This window comes from Platalea leucorodia (genome assembly GCF_965183815.1).
Source record: "Platalea leucorodia genome assembly, chromosome: 3".
Lineage (NCBI taxonomy): Eukaryota > Metazoa > Chordata > Aves > Pelecaniformes > Threskiornithidae > Platalea > Platalea leucorodia.
In genome coordinates, this window is record NC_138825.1 from 14,744,333 (window position 1) to 14,771,542 (window position 27,210).

Here is a 27,210-nt window from a genome sequence, read left to right on the forward strand (position 1 = left end):
AGACTGGAAGCAGCGACGAGAGAGACGTGGAGCTGCAAGGGGGAGAGAAGGCACATGCTGAGACCTCTGCCCATAACAGCTCCTCCCAGTGTGCACAATGCCACCAGCCCCAGGCTGTGGCCAGGCCATCTGGAGAAGGGTCATGGATGCAGCAAGGGTTCAAGGTTGGTGATAACCTGCTGCCAAGCCTGCTCTGCAAAGGAGCACCAGGTCTAGGGAGGAGAGAGGGGCCCAACAGCCAGCCACAGCCACATCTTAGCTCACCAAGAGGTGCTGGCTTGGGGAGACTCCACAGCTCCTAGCTGCAAGACACATCATGAGGGTCAGAAAAGGGACAAACATTTTTGATAGCTCTGCTCTATAGCCAGCAAACTTGCTTGTGCCCAGACAGGCCCAGCTGACCCCATCCCCAAGCCCTGGCCCAAATCTAAGCTCAGAGCCAGCTAGCACATTCCAAGAAATGAGCCCTCTTTACCCTCCAGCATCTGCATAGCCTCTCTGGGTAGCAGAGGTGGGAAGGGGATCCTGGACATTTCTGGTCCATCCCTGCATAAAGCAGAGCCAACTAGATTGGGTTGTTGAGAGCTTATCTGGTCCAGGGTTGGGGTTGTTCAGCCTGGAGAAGAGAAGGCTCCGGGAAGACCTTATAGCAGCCTTCCAGTACCTGAAGGGGGCCTACAAGAAAGCTGGAGAGGGACTTTTTACGAGGGCACATAGTGATAGCACAAGGGGTAATGGCTTTAAACTGAAAGAGATTTAGATTAGATATAAGGAAGAAGTTTTTCACTTATGAGGGTGGTGAGGCTCTGGAACAGGTTGCCCAGAGGAGCTGTGGATGCCCCCTCCCTGGAAGTGTTCAAGGCCAGGTTGGATGGGGCTTTGAGCAACCTGGTCTAGTGGAAGGTGTCCCTGCCCATGGCAGGGGGGTTGGAACCAGATGGTCTTTAAGGTCCCTTCCAACCCAAACGGTTCCATGATTCTATGATCTCTGACAATGGAGATCCCACAGCTTCTCTGGAACTGTCTCAGACCTTTACGAATTTTGGGGGGGAAGCATTTTTCCTAATACCCAGTATGAATTTCCCTTGTGCAGCTTGTGCCCTTCACCTCAAGTCCAGCCCCAGTAGGCCTCCTGGAAAAGCTCAGATCTTTCTCTACAAGCCCCCAACCCAGAGCTGTGCAGCAAGCAAAACTGCTGGTCTGCAGCTTGGCCAAACCCAGGGTCCCGCTCTGGCTCCAAGGGAAAAGGCCTACCCCGTGCTGGCTTGGCTCACGTTCATGCTGTGGGGACTGGGGCTTACTTGTATAACATCTGCCCACCCCTCCTTCCCCAGGATGAGACTGCCAGGACCCTGCCATTGCTCAGGGCCATTGGCGCACGGGAGAGGGCTGCAGTCCACGTGTGACAGCAGGAGTCCCCCCACATCCAGGCCTGGCCCTGCTAGCTCCTCAGCCCTGTAAGAAGCAGCAGCTGAAATCTCCCGTTCAAAAGCACAACGCCGTGCCAGCTGCAAAGTTGCTGCAGGGGTGGGTGCACAAACCCAATTACAAAGGAGAAAAGTTGCCACAAAAGCTTGGCTACCTGAATTGGGGCGGGGGGAGCCAGCCAATGTGTCCATAAGCTCTTGCTTGCAGGGAGTCCAAGAGGGACATTTTCTCTTGAGACACATGTCCCTCTTGCAGAACAACCCATGACTGCCCAGAGAGACAAAAAAGCCCTGAGGCAAAGCGCTCCCTCGGGGCACGACAGGCTGGGAACTGCATCTCAGATCCAGCTGGGAAGGGGGCAAAAGGGTTAAACACAGGAGACAGATGCCTGAGGAATCAGCCCCCAGCCCTTCCCAGGAACCATGTGGAGGAAAACAGTCCAACAGCCATCTGACAGCAGCGTCTTACAAAGACCAAAAAAACAAAAAAAAAAAGCCTTCTTTATTGAGAGCAGCACACGAAAACCCAACAAAACCCAACCCTTCTTGGCTGCCGTACCCTCCGCTCAAGCAAACAAACTAACCCACTCTAGGCTGCGTTCCAGTAACAGAAATACTATGGTAGGGAGGAGTCAGCGCTCTGGAAGAGGAAGAGGGAGAAAGGGGGCGCTGCCCCGAGTCGTACAAAAAAAGGCACAGGGTACTTGGGAAAGGTAGTGAGCTCCTTCATATGCCAGGCACTTTGTGTTCCTGCTGGCTGGCCTGTACCCGTGGGGCGCGGGAGAGGCAGGCATGCCTAGCACAGACGGACGGAGAGAGAGGCCAGGCCAGGCTGGCAGATATGCACGTGGCGAGCAGGGACGGAGAGCCTGGCGCTGGAGCCCAGCTCTCGCTGGGTGAGGGGGAGCTGCGCTCCATCTATGCCAGCAGCCCAAGGGCGCCGGGCTGGGCAGGTGGAGAGCAAGAGGCAGCAAGGGCTGTCTTTTGGGAACCGTGGAGGAGAGGGGTGGAGGGGCTGGGGTACACTGGCTTGTGCTTTGAGTCCAGCAGCTGCTGGTGCCGAGCTGCTCGCTGGCGCATTGGGGTCGGGCTCAGCGGGGGCCGCAGGAGTGCCAGGGGCTCCCCAGGCACCTACAGACCCCTGTCCACCCCGCCGCATCCTTCCCCAGCAAGGGCCGGGATGCTCAGGCTTTGCTGTCAGCTGGGCTGTCCCCGAGGGCGGTGGCAAGCTCGCTGAAGGAGGGTCGATCCTTAGGGCTGGGGGCCCAGCAGCGTTGCATCAGCTTGGCGAGGCGGGAAGGGCAGCCTTCAGGGTGCGGGAGCTTCGTCTTTCCTGACTGCAGACCTGGCGTGAAAGAAAAGTCCAAAGGGCCGTTGGGAAGAGGTGCGATCCTCTCTGCGGGGTGCAAGGAGGGCAGCATCTCTCCACGTGGGCTGGAACAGCTTCCCCAGCCAGACCAGCACCATGTCAAGAGGGGGGACATCACACAGCCCGGCTGGCCCCCTCTACCACAAAGAAAAGGAAGTAGACTACAATGCCAGGGACAGCACAAGGCACTCCACGTACCTGCTAGCACCTCATCGTCTGCCAGTGGGGTGTAGGGCATCTCCCCATGCATGAAGACCTCCCACATGAGCACCCCAAAGGACCACACGTCTGACTTAGTGGAGAACTCGTCCTCCAGCACGGCTTCAGGTGGCATCCAGCGCAGCGGGATCCAGGCCTGGCGGAAGTGGTAGTACTCGCTGCAGGCAGGACAGGCAGGCAATGAGACTGGCGCCATCCCATCCCCTCCCATTCCCCTGCCAGGCTCCCGGCTGACCTGTTGTACACGTCCTTGCTGAGGCTCAGGGATGAGACCTTGACCTGCCGCTGGGCACTGACCAGGCAGTTCCTGGCTGCCAAGTCCCGGTGCACGAACCTGCCATTGGAGAGATGCTCCATGCCCAGGGCCACCTGTGTGCAGAGAGACACCTGACCCCAGAGAGATGTCAGCACTGGCTGCCCTCCTCAGGGTCCCCAGCCCCACAGCACTTCCAAAGCTGTGCTATCACCTTATGTTTGGTAGTGAGGGGCTGTGGCTTCAGAGACTCATCTTTGCTCTTGGAGATCCTCAGGAACTGCTTCAGGTCCCCCTGGGAGACAGACAGCAACTCAGAGGCAGCACCTCTCCATGCTGCCAGCCACATCGGTCCCTGCAGTGCCCAGATCTGGCAGGCCCACTGAGAGCCCCATGGATCCTCATCTCCCAGGCCATAGTCCCCACCTGTCCTCCTGGTCCCTGCCCTGTAGGGCAGGCCAGTATCTCACTTCTGGGCCTCAACTGGCTAAGATCAGGGCAAGCAGGCCTGATGTTTCCAGGAGATTTTTCATGCCCCAAACTGATTTCTCTCCCATGAGCTCCAGGCTCCTCAGAGCAGCCCTTAGCATTCACACGCATTCTGCAGCATGGAGTGCCACAGCTTAACTTATTCAGTTGAGTCCTGGACATAAACCAGAAATCAGGAGGATGCAGAAGAGGATGAAGTCACGTCCAGGTCTTTCAGGAGACCCCCATTCTCCTTGAGACTCTTCCACACGTTGCGAACAGTGGCAAGCTCAGCCTGGTCTCCCTACACCTTGCTTGCTCTGTGCTGCCAGCCTGGACCATGTCACACTTGCAGGCCCTGTGCCCACCATCCACCCCTCCTCCTCCTCACTGCAGGGACTGCTGGCAGGGCCCTTACCAAGTCCACGTACTCCAGGACCATGTAGTGTGGCTCTGCCTCGCGGCACAGCCCCAGCAGCCGCACCACATTGGAGTGGTTCAGCTTGCCAAACATCTCTGCCTCTCGGCGGAAGTCCAGCTGCAGCTGCTCATCCCTCGTCTGCAGGCTCTTCACCAGGACCAGTGCTTCACCCTCGCCATCCTCTACGCCTTTTGCCTTGGCCAGGAACACTTCACCAAACTCCCCCCTGCCTGGAAGTGTACAGCAGCACATGGGAAGACAGCATACATTAGGACAACATATGTATTTGACAGCCCAGCACCTGCAGGGCCCTCTGTACCCCAGCACATCCAGTTTTCTGGCTAGGACATGCTGGGGTTTCAGCCACAGGTTTCCTGCTGGAGCGGGGTCAGGGCCAGGGTGGCCCAGCATACCCAGGGTTGTGATTGTCTGCAGGTTGGAACGCGGAAAGTGCATCTTGTCAGCAGCACTGTGCCGCTTGCTGGCCCCAGAGCTGCTGCCCAGGTTGGTCAAGGCCACTTCTTCCTGGATCTCTGCTGTCATCTGCCCATTCTGCAGCAAAGCACCACCTGCAAGGGAAGCAGAAACGGCTTCAGCATCCTGCCAGGCTGTGCAGGGAATGTCGTGCTGGGGATCAGCCCCTTCTGGGGCTGACACTCCAAGCACCCACAACTGGCTCCAAGCACCCCAGCTTGATGTCTAGCTCCAGGCAACGGAGCGGCCTCCACACAGTTGTTCCCTCTGGGCTCACGTCTGGCCCCATCTCTGGCAGCCCTGCTGCCACCCTTGAAATCAGATGCTGAGCAATGGCTTTGGTCCCAGAGCCAACCAGCCCCATCTGGCCTTGTCCATCCCACGCCACTCAGTCACCCAAAGGGGTGGCTACATCCAAACTACCATTGACAAAACTCCGCAGAACAGCAGCAGATGATCAGATGTGCGAGGAAGAGACAGAGCAGAGAGGACCCCTGCTCACTGTAACCGCAGCCTCTTGATGCCCAAGAGGCTCTCAAGTCTATCTGGCATCGGCTGCTGCAGCCTGACCCCCGTGCTCCTGCTCACTTCCCAGCGAGCCAGCGATGCTCATGTCCTTGGTAATCTTGAACCTGTCAGACCAGATCAGCCTGGAGTTTCCTTTACTGCCTGGGTTAAAGCAGTGCTAGGAAGCACTGTCCTTGCAATCAACCCCAGCAAGCTTTCTGCTCAGGAACTCCACTAGAAATTCCCCTGGCACAAACAGAAGCCAGTGAACAGGACAAAACATTATTGCCTTAAGAAAGCAGAGAACCCTGCATTTTACAGGCAGCTTGTGAGGGAAAGACTGTATAGATAGCTGTATAGATAGTAAACATTGATTTTGAATGCATTTACTGCTTGGATCAGACTTGTCACTAGGCAGCGGTACTTTCCGTAAGCTGAAGGTAGGAGTTTGAATGTAAGGCAGGGCACAGCACTGAGCTAAGGTGGCTGACACATGTGCAGCATCACCCTGCATTACTGTGCATGCTCCGTTTCAGCTAGTCCAGGAGCAAGTGTTAAGGAAACACCTGGCCATGCAAAAGGACTTAATCACGAAATTAAGACTTGACCCAACAGGAGGTAACTGCAACAGGAATCCCACTGCCCGTAATTTCCATCAAGGGGTATTGTACAGCAGCGTGTGTACATGCATGCTTACAATGCATGCGTACAAGAGAGGTACCAGCCCGCCAGCACATCCTGAGCAGGTCTGGCCACAATGACAGGGACCGCGGCTTTGTCACAGGTAGGTTTGGAGCTGTGAAGACTCAGATATGCTGACTTAAGAGCCATGGCTACTGACAGCTGTCCTCTCTCACATGCTGGAGTAACATTTGCAGAAGACCATAGTGAAAAAACACCATCTACCCTATAAATCAAAGCTCGATGCTACTTACGCTCTCCCCGGTTTTATGCTAATTATTAGCAACACTGTTTGGCCCTGTGCTGTCTGCACTCATGACGGATAGTGTCTCAAGACTACAAGCTTGAAGCCAAGAGGATAATACTAGACGACTGCTGTAACTGTGCCAAGAATATACCGAAGGCTGCAGCATGAGTACGCTGCCACTGAGAGACAGCACCAGCGGGCAGCAACGACAGACACTTTTGAGAACAGACATCCCCATGTTTCATGGAGCTTTGACAAGATAGTTGATAACAAAGGGACCGCAAAAATGAACGGGAAGTTTAATTTATGTATCCAGCAGTCCAGAGAGGGGAACCAATTGTAGAGGAGCTGCCTGCTTTGCCCACCTGCCTGTAACACCTGAGCATCTCCTGGAGAAAGAGACACAGCCATGCTGCCCTGGAGAAATTAGCACATGCCAACACAGAAATCAAATGCTCCCCTCAGTCCCCACAGCCGTTAATCTCCCCAAATGCGATGTCTATGTTCACCCAAAAAAAGCAGCACAGTCAGACAGAGGGACACTGAGAGCAAGCACCCTTGTTACAGAGGATGTGGCACACCAAGGACGTGACCTTGGAAGGTGACTGACTTGTTAGGAGTGCATTGATCCATAGGAAATCCATAGGAAGGATCCACTGCAAATCCATAGGAAGGTCAAATCTGTCTGGATCCTGAGGGTACTGGAAAAGTCAGCTGGTGGCCAGCCAGGGAGTACTTGTAGGTGCCGAGATACTTCAGGTCACCCAGCTAAAGAGGGACCACATCAAAAGGAAGAAGAGCCAAATCTTTGAAGACCATGGTGAAGGGGGTGACTCCACTGGAGCTGACAGCAAACACAAACCACTTCTCCAGAGAGGCTATGGAAGTACCAAAAAGGAGTGTAGACATCTGGGCAGCTGGGTCTGCTTGTAGCAGTGAGGATGCATCTCTCTGACAGCTAAACTGGTTCCAAATGAAGGGGATAAGAAGAGGCAAACTCTGGCAGAATAAAAAGAAAAATATAATAAAGATAGGCCAAAATAAAAATCTGAGACCACCTCAAAAAAGATTAAAACAAATCCTTTGCCAAGAAGAGGATGCTGGCCAGAGCCTATTGGCACAGGTGAGCTGCCTGCTACTTGTCCAGAGGAAGAGCTCACAGTGGTGACAGCAGCAGAGCACAAAGCTGCAGAGATGCTCCTGCATCCCTGCTCCCAGGAGGTTCCCCACAGCCAGACTTCTCTTCTGGAGGTTTGGCTCTGTTCACAGTACCAATACAAGAGGAAAAACAGGAGACAAACCCAGCGGTGATGTTTTGCCAGAACCTCACAGCAACCCCCACACGATCAGGACTTGGCTGTGTGCTGGAGAACTGGGAGGGGGAAGCACGATGTCTGCATTTACAGTGGTGCAGGGGGAGATCCAGGGAATTATAAGGGCAGCAAGCTCAACTGCACGCCATCACTTACAAGTCCTCACTGGTATCAGTGATGCGACGACAACCATGACGTCAGGAGAAAGAGCTGAAGCATGAAAATGATGCCCCAGAGATCTCCTGGGTTCACTGAAGGAATCATGTAGCTCATGCACGATGGGGATCCAGTTTAGTCTCTTTGCAGGGTCTCATGGAAACAGCTGTTAAAAAGCAGCTCAGCTGCCACAGGACAGGAGGGAACATCCTCCAACGGACACAGAGAAGGGAGGAACCAAGGTAGTACAACATGCTGCCAGCACTGAAGGGGAGCTGCTGGCAGCTGTTTGCCAAAACCGCCAACTTAGCTAGCAGCAAAGGTACAGGCCAGCTGTGGCCAGCTGCAGAGGGACGCTGAGCACAGGAGGTGCAGCCAGAGAGACAACGCGAGGCCTGGGGAAAGCAACCCCGATGTCCCATCCGCAGTGGTGGGCTCAGCCCTGAGCTGCCTGCTCTCTCTCTAGAGCGAGCTCTGCGGACAGGGAACTGAAGCCGGTGGCATGGCTGGGAACAGGACACAGCACAGCTGCGTCACTCTGCAAAGCTGGATGCACCAAGTCCTGCCTGGGGCTCCCCACCTCAGAAAGGCAATAGTGCAACCAGAAAAGGCACTCGCAGGAACAATCAGACATACAGAAGAGCTGTGTGTTCCAGCGCAGAGCTGATAGGTGACAAGCTTGAAAAGCAAAGAGACAGTTTTTAGATAACCTGTTATGATCCAGAAGTCCTTGCTGGAGGATGCTGCAGATGCTCAAAGCTTATATGGGTTTCAGAGATAACAGGGTGAGTTCACAGCAGATTTCAGGGCTGTTCAGTGAAAAGTCTTCCCTCCAGCACCAGGAGCTGCCGAATTGCGATTTGAACAGGCTGGCAGAGTACTACTATCTCGTTACATTGCAATAGGGATGCTCCCCTCCCCTTGGCAAAGGGTATATGTGATGCCATGTATAGGTGCTGGAAAGCAGGACTGATACATAACTCAGCAGAGACAGCCACAGCGTGGGGCTGGGATGCAGGTTTCACACTAACTTGCCTATTTCTCACCTGGCAGCAGGTCTCTGCCACCAGCCATAACCAAAACCAAGAGCAAGAGACTCCAAGGGTAAGGAGGAATCCCCTGTTCCCTGGGAGCTCCCTGCTCCTCAGCCCTTCCAGCCCAGGAGTAAGGGGCTGGCAGTGAAGCCCCACCCCCAGGGGTGCTGGCCTCACCGTTCAGACACTCCATTTCGGGCTCCTCGCCCTCTGGGTGCTTCTTCAGCCTCTTGGCTTTTCTTCGCTTCTTACAGTAGAACATCAGCCCCAGCACGATAATAATGTAGGCAACGGCTGCTCCCACCGAAAGCCCAATGGTCTGGATCATCTTGTAGGGTGTGTGGCTGCCAGGTCCCTCATCCTCTTCCGCTGCCGGCTTGTCTGTGGGGCAGAGAGCACCAAACCCATGAGGGTGCAGAGGAATTTCCCAAATCCAGCTCAGGAATGCGCTGGAGGAATGAGAAAAGCGCTCTCCCCCCCCCGCCCCGCCCGTGGCTGCCTCCTTGTCCAGCCACAGAATGCCGGGCACAGCTCACAGCACGCTGCGCTGCATCCCGACAGGGATGCTGCCGTGACTCCCTAGCAGGCATGACCTGGCACACAGCACCCACTGGTGGGGCCAGAAGCAGGGCCTAGAGCTGCCGGGGATACCAGGAGGCCAGGTCCTGATGTTGGGCACCTCCCTTACCTACGACATATAGAAAGGCCTCACGGTGCTTGATGTTGCAGCTGTTGCCGGCGATACAGGTGTATTTTCCAGAGTCCTCGGTGGTGACGTCATAAATCACCAGGGAGCCATTGGGCATGATCTGAATCCTGCCAACCACATAGAGCCCTTTGCAAGCAGCAGAGGGCAGAGGCAGGCTCGGGGCACCTGCAGCCCCATCTGCCCAGGATGCCTCAGCCTCAGCCCCATGTCCCCAGTGCAATCATCTTGAATCTCAGGCTGTGTAATGTTCAACAACAAATGGTTGCAGCTCAACTGCAGCTTGGCAGGCTGCGGCAGAAAGGGTAACCCTGGGGAAAGGAGAGTCCAGGCCCTGGGACAGGGAGACAACTGACTGTGTGCCCCCCCAAGCTGGGAACCCGAGACCACACCATCAGCACCCGCATGCTGGGTAGGCATGGGGAGCACCGTGCTGCGCCACATTTCAGTTTGGAGTGGAGGCTGTGTACCTTGGCAGGAGCTTGCCGGGATCCAAAATCTTGTCCTTCCCTTTCCACTGGATGTGCGGCACGGGGTCCCCCTCTGCCTGGCACTGGAACATGGCTGTGTGCCCCTGGTACACTGTCGTGGGCTCTGGCTCTAGCTTGAAGGTGACGTAAACTGAAGGCAGAGAGGCCAACACAAATGCTGTCAGCTCCTGGGAACGGTGCTGAGCTCCCACAAGGGAGCAGGGCCAGCACTGGCACAGTGGCACATGCCCTCTCAGGCTGTACGCAAAGCACTGACAAACCAGACACTCAAGTGCCACAGGGCAGAGCTCAGGGTCAGGCCAGACATTTCTCTCTCTGCAGGGACATGCCAGTTGGGTGCCACCCAGGCAGACCCACTGCAACTCCAGCACAGCAGGAAACCCACCTGCCTGCTGTAGAGCCCTCACCTGCTACCACGAGCTGCACGGTCGCACGGATCTCGCCCTGCGGGCTGTTGGAGGCGATGCATGTGTAGTTCCCTGAGTCGCTCCTGCTCACCTTGTGGAAGGACAAGATGCCAGCATTGTGGCTGACGTGGGATGGCAGGCTGCTCCCATCTGCAGGACGCAAGAAGAGGGATGCAGCAGTCATGCATGAAGCAGTGTGCCACATGGCGGCTTCCCAGGCAGCCGCAGCACCGCGGCTTCGCCCATGTTGCATGTGGGCCAATATAAAGTTCCTGAGGTCTCAGCTCAGAAGGAGACGTATTGCATCCAAGCCCCCTTACCTGTTTTAGTCCACTGGATGGTAGGTTTTTCCCGGCCTGTGGCTGAGCAGGACACTGTAACCTCCTTATCAAACTCCATGCACTGCAGCGGCTGGGGCGGCGGGGTGAACTTCAGCTTCTCTGCAAAAGACAGATGTGCTGTTAGGCCCCCTCAGCTGCAGGAGACACGGAGCTGAGGGTTATCACGCCTGCACCCTGCCAGGCAAAAGAGCTCCCCGCAGGGGGAGGATGCGGAGTGCTTGTCAGCATACCTAGCACGTGTACCCGTGCGTATCCCTCGATGCTGCCCGCTGGCGTGCTGCTCACGCACTTGTACATGGTCCCATCGTATACCTCCACGTTGTTGATGCGCAGCGTCCCGTTCTCAGAGATCTCAAACCGTGAGTCCTGCCCAGAGGGAGGGAGGGAGCGGGGCAGAAATGACAATGTCACCAGCCCTGGGCTCAGACCTTGCTTGTGGCACTCCTGACGCTCCACACGCCCACACCATGCCTCAGATAGACACAGCCCCGCTGAGACCCACATGGAGAACTGAGCCAAGCTGCAGTGACATCTCTCTGACAGACATCTCTCTTGTCACTGCCCCAAAAGCACAGGGCTGGCTGCCAGCCAAGTGGCTAGGGACAGCCAGTTGTGCACCCATATACCAGCAGGATGGAGATGCTGCTACGAACATGGCCAGAGTGGGGGCGAGAGGGATGCTGGGCCTAGGAGCAAGGCAAGAAACTGCAGCAGCAGAGGAAGGAGCTGAGCAGGTGCCCGGCAGAAGTACCCATGAGTGGCAGGGGCTTGCCCCATCACCTCACCTCAGAGATGGAGACACCGTTGCGGTACCAGGTGACAGTGGGTTTCAGGGAGGCCTTGCTGAGGCAGTGCAGGTATCCTGGCTTGCTCTCCTCCAGCTGGCTGTCCTTGGGCATCTCCACCCACTTGGGTACCGCTGGGCACAGAGGTAAGGGGTTACACAGGGCTGCTCACCACCCCTCTGGCCAGCACCAGCACAGACCAGACAGGCAGTGTGCAGCCAGCCATGGGGCCCTGCAGCCCAGCTGTGAGAGATGTGCCTCTCTGTATGAGTGAGGTGATGTCCCATCCCACCCCAGCTCACCCCAACCCCCCATCCAGCCCCTTTCTCTGCTCCCAGCCCTTCTCCGAAAGCTGCCTACTAGCCACAGTGATGCTCAGATCCTGTTTCTTCTCTCCAGCCTTGTTGGCAGCATGGCACGTGTAGGTCCCCGCATCGGACTCAGTGATACTGGTGAAAATGAGCTGCTCTGCCTCTTGGTGCACCCTGCCAGTAGTGGGAACTCGTTCCTGGTTCCTCTCCCACCAGACCTGGGGCGTGGGTACGCCTCGCGGGGCAATGCAGGCCACACGGTGCCCCTGGTTCGCCGTCAACACCTTCGGGGAGAAGGGTGCCATTTCTTCGATCTCTGAGAGGAGCAATAGACAACAGGGCTCAAACAGGGCAGGAACATGTAGCCAACCCACCAGCATCATCATTCCCATGGGAGGCACCAGCCAAGGGAGAGAGCGCACAAGCTATGTTTGCTCCCCTCATCCAGGCAGCAAGGATGAGCCATTTCACAGATGAACCAAGCAGTTCTCCATGTAATGACCTATCGCTATATTGTCACATAGCTCCAGAGTGACACTGCAACTCTGGGACACACTGCCCGCCCTGCCACCAGCCCCAGGACCTCACCTGCTAGCCGCAGAGTCGCCTTCAGCACAAGAGCTTTCCCCCTCTGCCCACGGCCAATGCACTTATAGACACCGGTGCTGCGAGCCCTCACCTGGGTGATCAGCAGGGAGCCATTGGCAAACACGGTGGTCCTGGGCATGTGGGGAGAGGCAGGGCTCAGTGGGCATCTCTGCAGGACATGGGCCAGAGCCACAGCCCCGTGATGCCCTACATGAGCCCATGGAACCAAGAGGGAGACTTTGTGCCGAGTCAAAGCTTCACAGTGCAGAAGGAGCAGCGCACATAAACAAGGAGATGGTGGGACACATGCTTCATGGAGGAAATGAGCTAACAGAAGTCTCTTTCTTGGAGAAGAGCTGGCTCCCACCAAAAGATGCATCACCAAACTGGGCCAGCTCTGAAAGCTGGCACAGCCAGGAAAGGGGGTAGGGAGCACAAGGTGGCGCCCGGGAGCTGCCAGGCCACCGGGCATCTGGCACCCAGACAGCACCACTGGCCTTGCACAGTCTGGCTGAGAGACATCCCAGGCTCCAGGATCACTCTCCACGGGCAGCCTGGGCTGGGAAATGTCCCCAGCTCTGGGGATTGCCCCATGCATAGGTGTCTGGGGCTCAGAAACATTCCTGGCTCTGGGGATCACCATGCACTGGTATCTGGAGGTGCAAGATAGCCATGGACCCGGTGACTGCTGTGCAGATGTTGGGGGCTGGGAGACGTCCCTGAGTCTGGTGATCACCACCTGTGGGTATCTAGTACTGGGACACGTCCCTGAATCTGGGAATTGTCCTAAGTGGGTATCTGGGGCTTGAGCTGTCCCTGGCTCCACAAAATCGTCACACACGGACGTCTGGGGCTGGGAGACATCCCCAACTCTGGAGATCATCATGCGTGGGCATCTAGGACTGACAGCCCCACAGACTCATTAGAGGACTAACTGCTTGCTGAGTCCTATGCAGATAAAGGCCATGCACAAGTACCAAGGCCCTGCTAAACCCAAGCCAGCCAATCTGAGAAACCAATCCCAATGGCCAGCCTGATGTTGAATGCTTGCCCTTGGGCACAGCTTCTCTCTTTTGCTTCTAGAACACGGTGCCCCCTCTCCTCCCAGCCCTGCCCACATCACCGGGGTCCCTGTTACTTGGATTTGTTGGTGATGGGGCTGTCTTCAAAGAGCCACTCCTGTGTGGGAGGGGGCACGGCTGCAAACTGGCAGTCAAACATGGCCTCTTCGTTCTTGGTCACGATGAGGTCCTGCGGGACGATCACCGCCTGAGGAAAGCTCTCATCTGCAATGGCAGAGACCACAGGAGGATGAGAATAGCAGAGTGGTCCATGGTGTCCCTTCACCAGTGCTCTGGGGGAAACTCAAAAAAGAGCTGGGCGCACCCTGCGAGCCTGAAGGAGGCAGACATGCCAGCACGGCTGTAGTTACGCAGCAAGAGCCCAGGACTGCATGCGGTAGCTGCTCTGGGGAAAGCCCCTTCTGCTTCCAGCAAGGCCCTGAGCACCCTGAGCTCCTAGCAAACAGATCAAACCTGTCACCAGACTGCAAATTCCCTTCTCCAGTTCCAAATAACTCTCTAAGGCCAACATCTCCTGCCCTCCCTGGGCCTTGCCTCCAAAGGCCAACGTGGCATCTCACCCATGCAGCACCGCGGTGGCACTGGTATTAGCAAAACCAGCAGCACCTACAGCCTCCAGGGTCCAAACCTTGTTGAAGGAGGGAGGACCCTGGTGCTCCAGAACCAGAAGCGACAGGATAGACCTGCTCCAGAAAGATGCAGGGGCAAACTAACACCTGTAGACAGGGTAGGGTTCAAACCCGGCCAGGTGTGTCAGGCCTGTCTCTACCCGGAGGCTTTGCACAGAGAAAGTCACACCAGCCTGACACCTCCCCTGCAGCCTGGCTCCCGCCCTGCAGCAGAGGGGAGGCTGTTAGCAGAGCAGTAAAACAGCTGAGCCCCAGCCCCCAGCTGAGCAGCTGGGACACAACTCACCGATGATATTCAGCGTGAAGTTGTTCTGGCTGCAGACAAAGCCGACGGCACTGCGGGCACAGCAGTAGTACAGACCGTTGTCATCGGGGCTGGCACTCTGCAGGGTCAGCGTTCGCTCCTTGTTGCTGACAGAATAGGTGCTGCGGCCATCAGGGAGGGGGGTACCATCCCAAAACCACTGCCATGTGGGGCTGCAAGATAGGGGTGAAAGGGTGACCGGATGCAGGGCACCGGCAGGGCTCCCCAGAGAGCATGTGTGCAGAGGAGACAGCCCAGAGATGGCCCATTTCCCGGGCTCTCCATCCCCACTGCTGGCCCCAACACAGACACGAAGCCATGAGACATGCAGCCAAGTGGACGGCACACGACTGGAAAGCAACGGAGAGTGACCGCAGCACACCAAGCAGCTCAGCGACTGGACTGTGACAGCCCGTCCTTACTGTGCTCCTTGCTACGCGGCTCTGAGGAAGCCGTTTGCCTTCTCCCCCGGTGCTCAGCCACAGGCTCAATCCTGCCTTTCGCCTTCCCTAGACTCTACTGAATCCTCGCAGGAGAGAGGAGAGAGAGACAGAGGGGAAGAGCACGCAGCAAAGGTGCAGGGGGACCCCTGGCAGGGTCCACTCCTCAGGAGGCAACCCTTACCGCGGGTGGCCGTCGATGTGACACCGCAGCACCACTGTGGAGGAGGGCTGGATCTCAGCTACGCTGGCCGGCTGCTTCAGCACCACACTGCCTGTCTCAATCCCTGTGGGATCAAAGAATATCAACACAGCTGGCTCTTCAAACCTACTGAGCCCAGGCGGATGCCGACCTCTTAATAACCAGAACAGGCAGCAAGGGCACAAGCATGCTTAGAGACACATAAGCCCTCAAGCCAGCATGGAGTAAAGGGACACCCACCCTGCAAACATCCCACTTTGCCCCGTGCAGCTGTTCTCTGAGGGATAAGAGGGGCTATGAAAGGATCTGCAGTGCTCAGGACACACTTGGTGCAGAGACATCCCTGTTTCATATACACAAATGGGGAGGGCGGCAGGAGAAAGCATCTCTGACAGCCTTGGGGACATCAGGAGATACAAGAGGCCTAGAGGGCACGAAGGACATGCCAGCTGGAGAGGAATCCTACTTGCACAGTTCATGCTGTCCGATCCCTGTCTGACCACCACCCACACACAGATTAGCAGGCAGCCTGGCAAAGCTGTTTCCAGTCTCAGGCCCTCCCAAAAGAGTGCTTTGCCCTGGCCACGGTGGGCAGCACCAGGCTGCGGCATATGCCTGGCTGCCCTCGCCCCACACTCACACTTGATATTGAAAGATGCATTGGCTGTGCGGGCCTCCTCCCCAGTGAGCAAGTTCCTCGCTACACACTGGAAGTCCCCGGCATCCCGGTGCCGATCGACAGCAGCAAACTGGAGGTTGCTGCCTTCCTTGAAGCGCTGCTCTGTGTCCTGAACGGGGAGCCCATTCTGCAGCCATTCAAACTCCACATCCGCTGGCTCCTGCACCTCGCAGCGGAGGATGGCGCTGCGGCCATGCAGAGCATCCTGGGAGTACGGCTCCTTGGTGAAAAGGATCATTGCCCGAGTCCCCACAGCTGCAAGACAGAAAAAGGAGGGCATGTTTAGAGCATGGGGATGGGGAGAAGGGAGTAGGCAAGCATGTGCTGCTCTCAAGGGTCTCCAGACAGCCGAAACCGCCGTTGTTAGGAGAAACACACCCCAAAGCACAGCTGCCAAAAGCAATCCCCGATGAGGGAGTTTACAGATCTGTGCTCAGATTCCAGTGCAGCCGCTTTAAGGCTGTCTCTCCAACAATCACTGGAACAAGGATGCCTGAGCCTGCCACAAGCCAAGGAGAGCCCTCTGCTCCCTGGGGCCGGGGGTGTTAGGAGGGAGCTCCCGTGACCCACTGCTGAATGCTGCACTTCTAGCCTGAACAGAGAGGTGTCTCGCAGTGTGTGAGCCGGGAAGTCAGTCACCAAAACATGGGAGAACAAGCAGCTTCCTGGGAAGTTCAGATATTTCTTTGAGCTCCTCTTGACCTGTTTTTTGGGATGCATCCTAAGTCCCAGCCATCCATCAAGATTGCCCCAGATCAGAAACACCCATAGACTTGTTTCTAGGCTTTCCTCAAAGCTTCTCTCCTTGGGATCATGTCTCCGTTTCACCTCCACATCCTTAGAAATTACCCACAAAAAAACTGGTCTAGAACAAGGATTGCCCTCGGGAATAAACACAGCAGCTGCTGGAGCACAGCACAAGAGGATGCAGCAGCGACAGCCCAAGCTTGCGCTGGGGACTCAGCCCACTTGCAAGTAGGAGCGGAAACAAGAAATTGCAATGGTTGACCCCAGGGTCTGACAGCGGCCGTGGGGTGGCTCTGGAAGGCTGGAAGCATCTCTCTGCAGCGGTGGAAAAGCTGAAGAATCCTCCTCCACACACTAACCCCCACCCAAGAGCTCAGGGTCCTGGGGACAGAGCAGCCAGCACTTCCCTAGGCATTGCCTGACGTGGCTGCCGAGGGACCGTGCTAGCGTATTCCTAAATCTGGCTGCTGCCTGGCCGCAGCCAGCCATGCAGGCGCTCTGCTCCGGTTACCAGCTGGCCGCAGAAAGGAAAGCAGACAAAGGGCAATTCAGCACACGCCGATTGCTGTTGGACTCTATTCCCAGCACCATGCTCTGCAGGGAAAGAGGCCAAGCCAGGCAGATTTCGAGCATCTTAGAAGCAGTCTCCAATGAAGGCAAACAAAAAAGTGGTCAAAACAGTGCGTTCCCACCACTGCAAGGAAAATGGCTTCAGAAAGTGGTTGCCTGGACGAGTTACACGAACAGGATCCAAGCCCAGCTGAAGGGCAGTTCCTCTTTGGAGGCTCAGCCACATCCTCCTGCCTCGTGTTTGTATAAAAGCCTGGTAAAGGGACATTATTTGACAGGACAGCTTAGTCACCTAGAGGTAAGGGATCCTATTCTGCAGAGGATGTTTCAAAGGGGGCATCTAGATCACCACATTCCAGAAAGCCTCAAGAGCCCTTTCCATGCTGGAAAGCCTTTGGAGCCTGCCGCGTAGTGCAAGCACCAAGCAAAGCCTCTCCCGCCTGCAGCCACTCATGGGCACCCCAGTGCCAGTGACACATTTCCAGCACAGCTAGCCTGAGCTCTCCTGCTCACAGTGGCAGCGAGGCGTAGACACAGGTGCTCATCCAGCACTGCTGCTCCCCAGGATGAGGCTCCAGTCTCCCCGCTCCAAGCACACGTCAGCCAGGAGCAGGGGCAGTGTCAGCCTGTGTCTGCTAACACCCTTTCCCCACAGCCCACACAGAGAGCAGCAAAGTCCTCCCGTTGTGAAAACCACAGAAGCCTCTTCCCAAAGACACTGGGGCAGAGGAGACAGTAGTCGAGAGCCCAGAAGTCTTTCCTGCCTGCAGCCTTTCCAAGATGGGACTGTGGGTTCAATTCTAATTTTCAGCCACCGGGAAGGGGGCAGCAACGAATTGGGGGGTCACAGGAACAGCAGTGCACAACGACATACCACAGGGTCTAGGATGAGGACCTCGTTGCAGCCTGGCTTTCTACCTTCAGCACCCAACTGTGCCACTGCGCAGGCAACATCACCAGGGGACTGTCCCCAGCCAGGTTAAGTCCCACAGCTCCTGCGCGGACATCACTTGTCAACTGCACTCACAGCATTTAAGGTCACCAGGAGTAGCCACAGACTGACCCCTGTGGCCTCAATGACAGAGCTGCAGACACTGCCTGAAGTCCTATCTCCTGGCTCTCGTATTGAGCTAAGCCCCATCAGCACGCTGTGCTCCAAGGGTCAGCATGTCCAGTGAAGTTTCCATCGTCAGCTACCATGCACCTCCCCAAAAGGCAGGAACTATCCGTCAGTCTGTGACAGTTGTCTCATGAACACCACAAGATGAACACGTGCCCCAAGGCGACACAATATGTGGGAACATGTTCTTACATAGGTACACGCATCTAGTCCTCCACACATCAGATCTGTCTCACCAAGACCACTCAGCAGGGTAGCAACCACCCAACCCCACGCAAACACAGCTCTGCACTCAATAGCACAACAGCTCCAGAGTATCAGGAGCCAAGCACATGCCAAAACAGGCTGCTGGGACAGACAGACAGGAATAAATGGGAACAGGACAGTTAAATCCACTCAGGTTTGAACCTACAGGAGCTGGGTCTGTCCTTTTGCACAGATATGCTTCACGACACCAAGGCACATGTCCATCAAACCATACCTGTATGGTACAAAACACGTGCAAGGTGGCAGTGTGCATCAGGAGAGCTCATGAAAGAGACGGATTGGTTCTCCTCTTCGGGTCTCAGCATCCCAAAACCTTTCAGAATCTACTAGTCACGCTAGTGCTGGAGTTAGTGATGAAGCATCTCTCTCCAAAGGTGTAGGCCATTAGGGTATCAAGACATGATACAGCAGTATAACACTAAACAGCAGCAGAACTGCTTTCGCCATCACTGCCAGCATTTCACTCAGCGCTGGTCAGCTGAGAGCTTCAGCAGCCTCATCACATGCACCCTGCTGCCTCAGCATCCCCCATGTCTAGGCAGGAGGACGTGGCTCTGTGGACAGTGGACATGATGAAGGCTTGGCACAAGCTCCACAAGGGAAGCAGGAATTTTAGAAGGTATCAGGAAACACTGGGATCCAGCTCCCCTGTGAAACAGGAGAAACTATGTCCTTATCTTCCATCCTGGGTAAACGGACACAACCATTTCAGCTCAAGCAAGATCCCTGTGATGAACGTCTCGTGAGCACAAGTGCCAAAGCAAACTGGGATAAATAAGTTTTAAAGTTCAGTAAGAGCCATAAACTCGTGTTTTGTTTTGACAATAGCATCCAAGGTGCCATGGATGGACTGGCTGCACATGCTAGAAACCATTGTCCCAACCGTATATCAGATTTGGGCGGCAAGGAAAGACTGGTAGCAGCTAGATGTGGTCCAGATGTTTTGGGGTGGAAGACATCAGAAGCCCAGATCTGGACACAGCTTTTCATAGTACTCTAAATCCAGAGCACCAGGGCCCCGTGTTTGGAGACGGGAAGTGCTGCACTTGCCCATAAAAGTTGCACAGCCCTGGTCCAGGAAATGTCTGCAGCCAGCAGGGTGCACGCATCCCCTCCACCTCATCTGGGCTTTTGGGACAGAGGCTCAAGAAAGCTGTCCAAGCAGAGGGCTGTGTGGGATGCCATTACGCCAGAGTTTGGGTAAAACCTGTATAAAGCCAACAGACATCACCACCTGTACTGAATGAAGAACAAAATGCCTCTGCTTGTTCCACTCACCCAGCTAGAGGACCTCCTGGCACCACTGTGTGGCAGAGCCACGGTCACACATGGCTTAGCCATTGGAGGCTGCCAGAACTGCCCAAGCTGGCAGATGAGACAGCTCTTGCAGAACCTGGTGGGGAGCAAAGGCGGCCCCTGCTCAGTCTGACCGGACACCTTCACAACAGCACGATTCTGCTGTGATTTCATGAGCTCATCTGCGCTGGGTTGCATTGCGAGGAGCTGCTGAAAGAAGCAAAATGACTCTTTTTCTTCCCTTAGCAAAAGCCATCCCAAAAAATACCCAGCAACACCAAGTTTGTTGGAAGTCAGCTTAGCAAGCCCAAGCCAGTGCAGAGCTCTCCCCTAGTAACACAGCTGGGCCAGCCACAGTTCCACAAAGCCAATGCCAAGCAGCAATCCCAAATGTGTGCGCTGGCAAACACCCGCTCTCTGCATATGTGTGTGACACAAGCCACCCCTGGCTGGGAGAAAAAGAAACCCTCAACACATGTTTCTGGCCTAAAACCATTTCAACTGTGGCTACAGAAAGCTTTTCAGGAAAGCTTCAGCCAGATTAGATAAAACACATTTGAAATGCAGCACACTTGAAAACACCCAGTGGTGTTTTACCCAGAGGATATTTAATTGAAATGCAAAACCCTCCTGTTGAGGTAATAGATGAAGGTTAAGTGAACTGTGTAGGGAAGTCGCACTGGTACCTACAGGTCCCCAGGGTATCATTCCCACACACCACAGAGTAAATCATCTGCAGGGAGGGAACAGGCACCAGCAGGACACACAGGACAGAGAGAAGAGGAGGCTCAGATCACATCCCGGCTCTGAGAGCATTCTCATGGCAAAGATATGAATGCAGGAACACAGCATCCTTCATGCAGAGGTATCCCCCTGCTCAAAATTCATTTCATTTATTTAAGGAGGCAAATAGCAGCTTCCCAGGAAAAACACTCACACTAACACCTGCGTTGCCAGCCTGAATTTCTACCAAGTGTATCTCAATTCACTTTTTCGGCTTGGGATGTCCCCAGGACTCAGCCATTGCAGCCTCCTCCAAAGGCCACAGTGGGCTGAGCACAGACAGAGCATTTCAGGGTGACAAAACCAGCAAAGCCGCATCAAAGGACAGACTTTGTGAGCACTCCTATGAAGTTAGTTACTGCTGCCTGAAGCTCTGCAGAGAGAGTTTTCAATCCTATGAGCTTGCCAGGGAGCAAAGGGCTCTTTACACCTCTGGCAACAGAGACCCAGCCCCATGGTAGCCAACATTACTGCAGCGATTTGGCAGCAGACTGCAGCACAGCCTGGGAATGGCTTTGGTCTGGGGCCGTTCTCCAGAGCTAGAAAAGTGAGAGACATCAGTGTTGCTGTTTTCATCAGCCAGAGCTGTAAGAAAATGCACCAAAAAAGTAATAAGGATCTGAGCCATGGCAGAGCTGGGGTCTAGCACTGTGAAACTGGGGCTGAAGTTTTGGGGGATCCCACATCCCTGTTCAGAGACATTGCAGGGCTCTTGGGGAAGGAGGTGGCAGCAAACCACCCAGCTGTGCGTCTCAGTGCTCACCTCTGAGGCTGGATACTGTCCTCCCGTGCTGTGCCGTGGAGATAGCCATGCAACAGGCAGCGAACCTCATGGACTGCAGACCCTCGTGGGGTCCTGGGCTTTGTAATCATGGAGGCACAGCCAGAAAATGCATGGGGTGGCAGGACTCACCCCTGGGGGATCAGCCATCTCTAAGGCTATATTTAGGGCTGCAGCCAACGAGAGAGTCTGGGACCCTGGCACAGCCTGGCCAGGCCTGGCAGTGAAAGCACCCAGCCCACCTTCTGCACCATACCAGAGGCCTGAGAGCACCATGGATGCTGCCTGGTGAGTCCCTGACACGGCAGCAAGCCCCCAAACCTTCATGCTCTTCTTTCAGGCTGCAAGGGCATGGCGCAGCATTACAAGCCAGGCCTCGACCCAAGCCGGGTTTGCCATCCGTTGCTTAATGCATCAGTGCCAGTCCCACACGAGCGCTCGCCTGGGGACACTCCAGTAGCCCAGAGCAGAGCCGCAGAGCAACTGTGGAAGCTGGGGAGACCAGGCAGCACATCTCCTGCCCCGCCTGACAGGCCGAGTCGCCTACATCTTGAAGCAATCCAAAAATCATTGTCTCCTTGCCTAACGACATCACTTGGGAATGCAGCCTCAACCACAAGGCCTTCAGCTGCTGCACAGCCCCCAATCCCTGCTGCTGCCGCAGCCGTCTCACTCACCTACAGCCACGCTGGGGAAGCAACAGGCAAGTTGGCTGGTGGTGGCGTGTGCCGCAGCATGGCGGCCCCCTGCCTGCCCGGGGCACTTGCACCGAGCGGCAGTTGTGGAGGACAGAAAGGTGGCACAGATCTCAGCAGGCGATGGCTAGCCTTGGCAGGCGTTTGCCATGGCTGCGGTGCCAGCAGAGCCAGAAGCACGCTGCAGCGCTCCATATCCCCAGCCCCGTGGGAGATCCATGCTCCCCCTCAACCCCAAGCCACCCACCCCCAGGCATGCCCAGTGCCCAGCTCCTGGGCACCTCGTCACCGAGCTAAAAGAGCTCTGGATGGGACAGAAAGGGAAAAGGAAAGGATCCATTTCACTCTGTACCCAAAAGAGCCTAGGTTACCAACCTCTTGAGACACCACAGCTGATGCAAGGATATGAGTAATCCCAAAGCTGCTTGCAACCAAACAAGGAATTAAAAGCATGGGAATGGGGTTTGGGAGAGGGCTTTGTGCAAGTTTAAGTTTTCCTGGTTTGGAAAGCAAGCCCAGCACTGCGGGGCTTCTGCAGCTTGTAGCCCAGCCCCACTCTCCAGCCAGGCCCCAGCAGCGTTATTCTGCAGACTTGCTTCCAGGGACACTTCAGCAAAGTTCACCCTGGCCCAGCTCAGCCAGATGTGCAAGCCAGCTCCTTTAATGCTCTGCATCTGGAACAGCAGATTAGGGCAAGCAAAGCCCTGAGCACCCAAACTGCATCCTTCCTCTCCAAAGGGGAACCATTCTCCTCCTCTTCTCCCCTGCCAGCAGGCGGCCGCGGATCTGCCCCAGCTGTGGAGGGGGACAGCTGGCTTACAGGAAACAAACAAAACGAAGACCCACAGGTACCAGGACGCAATGCAAGGAGCTAGCTGCAAAAACTGTCACAGCCAGCTCCCCCAAGGAGTTCTTCTGGCAGAGGACGTGGCCGGCCAGCATCTGTTCCTGCCTCTCAAAGCAGAGAGGACCTCAAATCCTCCCAAGCCAGAGCACGGGAGCTCACAGCTGCCCCAGCTCCACTGTGGAGCCCTGGGGATGCACAACTGCTTGCAAGTCTCAGCCCTGAGGTGGGAGCTGGATGTATTTACACCACCAGCTCAGCACCTAACTAGACGGAGAGCTTGGTAAGACACTGCTAAACATTTGTTCCCTATCCGTGTTCTTTAATAGTTAGCAAAGATGCCATCTTCCCTAGGAAGGCCCTGCTGCAGCACACAGGTGGGGAGCCTGCTCTCCCTGGCTCCCCAAAACTGCAGGGCCCTTTGCAACACTCAAGGGGCAAGGAGCACAGCAGCTCACCCAGGGAAGGCCCTGGGTACCTTCCAGCAACCACACAGTGCACTTTCCTGCAGAGAGGAGGCTGGGGATACAGCTGGGAGAGAGGAGGGTGACCTGGCCAGAGATGCCCTAGGCCCCCGCACTACGTTGAGGTGGGCAGCAGGAGTAGCCCAAGTCCATCCCCAGGCTGCAGCCCTTCAGCCTCAGACTGAAAGAGCAGGATTAAGAGACACTTTCACCACTATTCTACCAAGCGACCAACTCTGGATGTGTCAGCTAATTAACAAACCTCAGCAAAGCAAGGTGGCAGTGATAGCTTTTTGCCACCTGGGAATCCACTGCGGATGTATTACCACCCCACCATATCTACTCTATGACCTTTATGCTTCTGCCACTGCCATTGTTCAGACCATTGAGGAAACAAAGCCTCTGCAATCAACCCAGCAGCAACACAGGCTATTCCTCTTTGATGAGGAATCACTAAGGGAAAAGGAAGGTTTGGATGAGCTAACGTACTCTGGACTCCTATCACTCTGCAGCACTTGCTCCCAGTTCCCCAGACCTATAACAAGGCAAGGAAGACACAGGCAGAGCATTGCTTTAAAGCTGACATTGCATTCCTCAGCAGCATGCTTAGCTGCTGCTAACCCCAAGCAAAACCAACAACCTAGGCCACAGCTACAAAGACCACCTGGCTCCCTGCAAGCCCAGGAGCAGAGCTAAGGGCCACAAGAAAGGCAGCCCGTGAAGGAAAAGAGCATCAAACCCCAGCAGAAGGGACCGAGAAGCTCACACTCAGGTCCCAAGTCCAAAGGAGCTCAACACGGGATAGACACAGACAGCCCCAAACACGGGACTGATTTATCGCCATGTTCTCTGGGAAAGACATCGGGCCACAGCAGAAGTCTGGTGTCAGAGACAACCATAGGCATATTTTCAGAAAAGACCATGACCTGTGCTCCATCCCAAGGCCACAAAAGGCACAGCAGGGATCATGTTAGGGTTTGGGGTCCTGGACTCTCACAGGTTTCAATAACGCATTCCCAGAAAGCGTTATCAAGCAGGTCTTGTCTTTAGGAGCGATTTATTAAACATCATTGTCTGCAAGCAGCAATTCCTTCTGTTGCCAAGTCCTCGGGAATGGCTCCAATGCTGGGGCTTTGCTTTTAGCCACTCTTGGATCAAAGAGCAGCAGACTCTGGGTTCAAGCCCCGGCTTGCTTCCGAAGGCTGGGCAATCAAATCACCGGGGCGGGAGCATCCTGAGCTTGCTGGCCCACAGGAAGCACTGAGCCCCCCATGAGAACAAGGCTCCACTGACTGCAGGCAGGTTTAACTCCTCATGTGCTGGCTGTGCACTCCTCACCAGCAGCTTAGCCCATGCAGGCTTGGCAGCAGCTCCTACAAGGGAGCGACGTTCCAGACACCGAAGCGCTGCTAATGCTCAGGGCTGCAACTCTCACCTGACAGCCTTTCCTTCCTGCTGCAGCCAGGCACAGCATGCACAGCCCCGTTGTCCCTATGACATCTGGGCCCCAATGGACTCCACACATCCCTTCTTTTCCCTCTCTTCCCCATCCACAATCGTCATGCCCAGCTGTCAGCAGCACTTCTTTGCTTGCCTGCAGCACCCAGGCTCCTTCCAACCCAGCCTCCGCTGCAAACAGCCACGTCTGCAGAGAGGCAAGCCAGCCCTCCCCAGGCCAGGGGAGCCACAAAGAGCAGCACGCAGTAAAACCAATCGCCTGGCCTCTTGTCCTGCCCTCTCTGCTGTCACTGGACCAGCCAAGGACTCAGTACCTTGATCCCACCTCCTGCTCCCATCCGCTGCAGCCCAGAGGATGCAGGCTGCCACAGAGCAAGTAACGCACGCCAGCATCTGCTCTTTGTCCTCGCGAGGCTCTCGGTGAGCACAGGGCCCCATACAGACCTCCCATTCATGGCTCCAGCAAGCCATGTGTTTCCTGGCACAGTTCATTATGAACATGCTCCTATAAAAGCAGATTTTTGGCATGCCAGGACTGGGAACAACACATGGGTCAGCTTTTCCTCCCCTCCTGGTCACAAACACAGAGCCAAAAGGCTCATTTGCACCAGCTGAAGCTGTAGAAGCAGGTAAGAAATATCATGAATGCTTAATAACACAAGCAACCCCCCTGCCTCACGGGTCGGTCCCTATAGCCACATAAAGCAGCTGCTCAGAGCACGCCTGCTCCACACACAGCCTATTCCAGTGCTTAGCAGATACCGCGGAAACAGCAGCCAAGCCAAACACCCAGAGAGATCTGCATCTCCAAATGATTTCCAGCCAGCATGTTCCTCTGTGCAAGAGGTTCGAATTGAGAAAGCCTCTCAGACGGGTAGAGTTGCAATAAACCACTCTCTCCCACCAGGCCAGATGGAAATGGTTTGATGCAGGCAAAGAGCTCTGAACACGGCAGGCTTGGTCTGATCAAGCCCAACATCTGGAAAGTCTTTGGGCACCCATCATATAAGCCTTTTAAAACTATGTCGTTTCCCATTCCAGTTAAAGTAAAACCAAAAACTCACTCTGCATCCAGGAAAAAAGTCATTCCTATTCGAGTACCCAGCACAACTGGATGGGTACAAAACAGCGCTTCCAAGAAATGCTCAGCTAGAGTGGCTTTGGCTTCATGAGCCGGGAGGAACTGCACCAGCACCTAGGAGCTCCAGGTCTGGGATAAACACAGCATGGTTGCACTGGGGTGGATCAAGACGATGAGGGACTTAGGAAAACGCCGTCTCTATGCCCCTACAGTTGTACCACACACCTGGATCCAACAGCCCTGCTCTGAGAGTGTGGATCTGCTGAGACGACCACCCAGCCCCTCCCTTTCGTGGCGGTTTGCTCCAGACTTGCAGGAGACACGATGCCTGGACACCACCACTTCACGCCAGTTATCACGCCACCACGCAGGCCCTGCATCTAGTTCTTCTCCACATGCTCCACAGAGGGCCACGTCAAATCGGTCTGTAGCGCAGCCATTTGCATCCATGAGCAAAGTTTCAATTGCAAAGCACCCAGATATGCAACCTTCCAGGTGGGATTTACTGATCCAGAGGAGAAGCAACCCAGGATGAAAGTAGGCACAGAGGCATCCCCATCCTGTAACAGCTGGGGGCATCTGCTTATCCCACAGTACTTGGCTGTTTTGCTTGGGTCCCAAATAGAAACTGCAGAGCTCGTCCATTCTTTCCTCACGTCCATCCCTGTGTGCCAATGCAAGATTACATCTGCCCAGACCCTGGCCACCCTCATGGACCCCACCAGGAGCCCTATGAGGTACAGCAGATGCAAGCCCTTGTCTGGAAACATCATGGCTGCTGGCTTATCAGTGAGTGACAACTGCTCTGCAACGGGACTGCAGCCTGAGCTCGCCCCTGGTGGCCCACAGCACCTCTCTCCACTCCCCTCTGCATGGAGAGGTGCTTTTAAACACAGGCTCCAAGCAATCCTTGAGAAGCCAACTCTGCCCTTCAAAACAAGCTTTAGAATTAAAAAAAGAAAAGCCGCAACCACTTAGCACAATTCCCATTAGCATCCCCAGAAATGTTCAGAGAGGCTGCAAGCTGTGCGGGATTCTCTCCCCCGTGGTTAGCAACTCTCCCTGCCCTTCCAGGCCCAGGATCCCATACTTGGGAACGGCTAAGCCCAATTTCTGAGCAATTATCGCAAGAAACCAGAACAAAGCCACTTGGATTTGAACACTGTAAATCAATTTCTGGAGAAAACGCTGAGGCAGTGCTTGCAGTAACGCGCTGGGGTGCAGCTGGCCATGGGAAGAGCTCGCTGCCACACGCAGCGGGGAGGTGCCTGCAGCCTCCATCGCACACAGCCCCAGTCCCAAAGCAGGCAGGAACTGCTCACACATGTGTCGCAGGAGAAAAGCCAGTATAACTGAGAAAAAGGCTCAGCACAAGGACAGTGAGCCCAGGTACCCAGCTGCAGACTCCCAATGGCTGCCGGCACATGCCAGGATAGCCAGGCTACCCTGGCACTGACCTCGCTCACCCACCCAGTTCAAGCGAGTTTGGGGCTTCCCAGCCTCTGTTCCTCACGCTGCCCATCCCGCTTCCCATCCCGCTTCCCCAACACAGACCCTGTGAAACCCAGCC

At 55.4% G+C, this 27,210-nt stretch overlaps 1 protein-coding gene across 2 annotated transcripts in view; it reads right to left on the bottom strand.

Annotated features, from left to right (window-relative positions):
- Positions 1–1,930: 1,930 nt before the first annotated feature.
- The window catches only part of PTK7 (protein tyrosine kinase 7 (inactive)), a 40,631-nt gene continuing 15,351 nt past the window's right edge, over positions 1,931–27,210 (bottom strand). Inside the window, exons 2-20 of one of the 2 annotated variants that reach the window (XM_082306530.1) lie at positions 15,496–15,789; positions 14,838–14,940; positions 14,196–14,386; positions 13,337–13,484; positions 12,199–12,329; positions 11,660–11,926; positions 11,300–11,433; positions 10,745–10,880; positions 10,494–10,613; positions 10,174–10,323; positions 9,746–9,896; positions 9,258–9,385; positions 8,747–8,950; positions 4,571–4,726; positions 4,155–4,387; positions 3,483–3,563; positions 3,251–3,402; positions 2,995–3,173; positions 1,931–2,772 (exon numbers count right to left, since the gene is read on the bottom strand). In XM_082306530.1, coding sequence (XP_082162656.1) covers positions 2,612–2,772; positions 2,995–3,173; positions 3,251–3,402; positions 3,483–3,563; positions 4,155–4,387; positions 4,571–4,726; positions 8,747–8,950; positions 9,258–9,385; positions 9,746–9,896; positions 10,174–10,323; positions 10,494–10,613; positions 10,745–10,880; positions 11,300–11,433; positions 11,660–11,926; positions 12,199–12,329; positions 13,337–13,484; positions 14,196–14,386; positions 14,838–14,940; positions 15,496–15,772 — 3,102 coding nt within the window. In that variant the 5' untranslated portion in view covers positions 15,773–15,789 and the 3' untranslated portion in view covers positions 1,931–2,611. The other variant, XM_082306529.1, reaches the window with a different exon arrangement.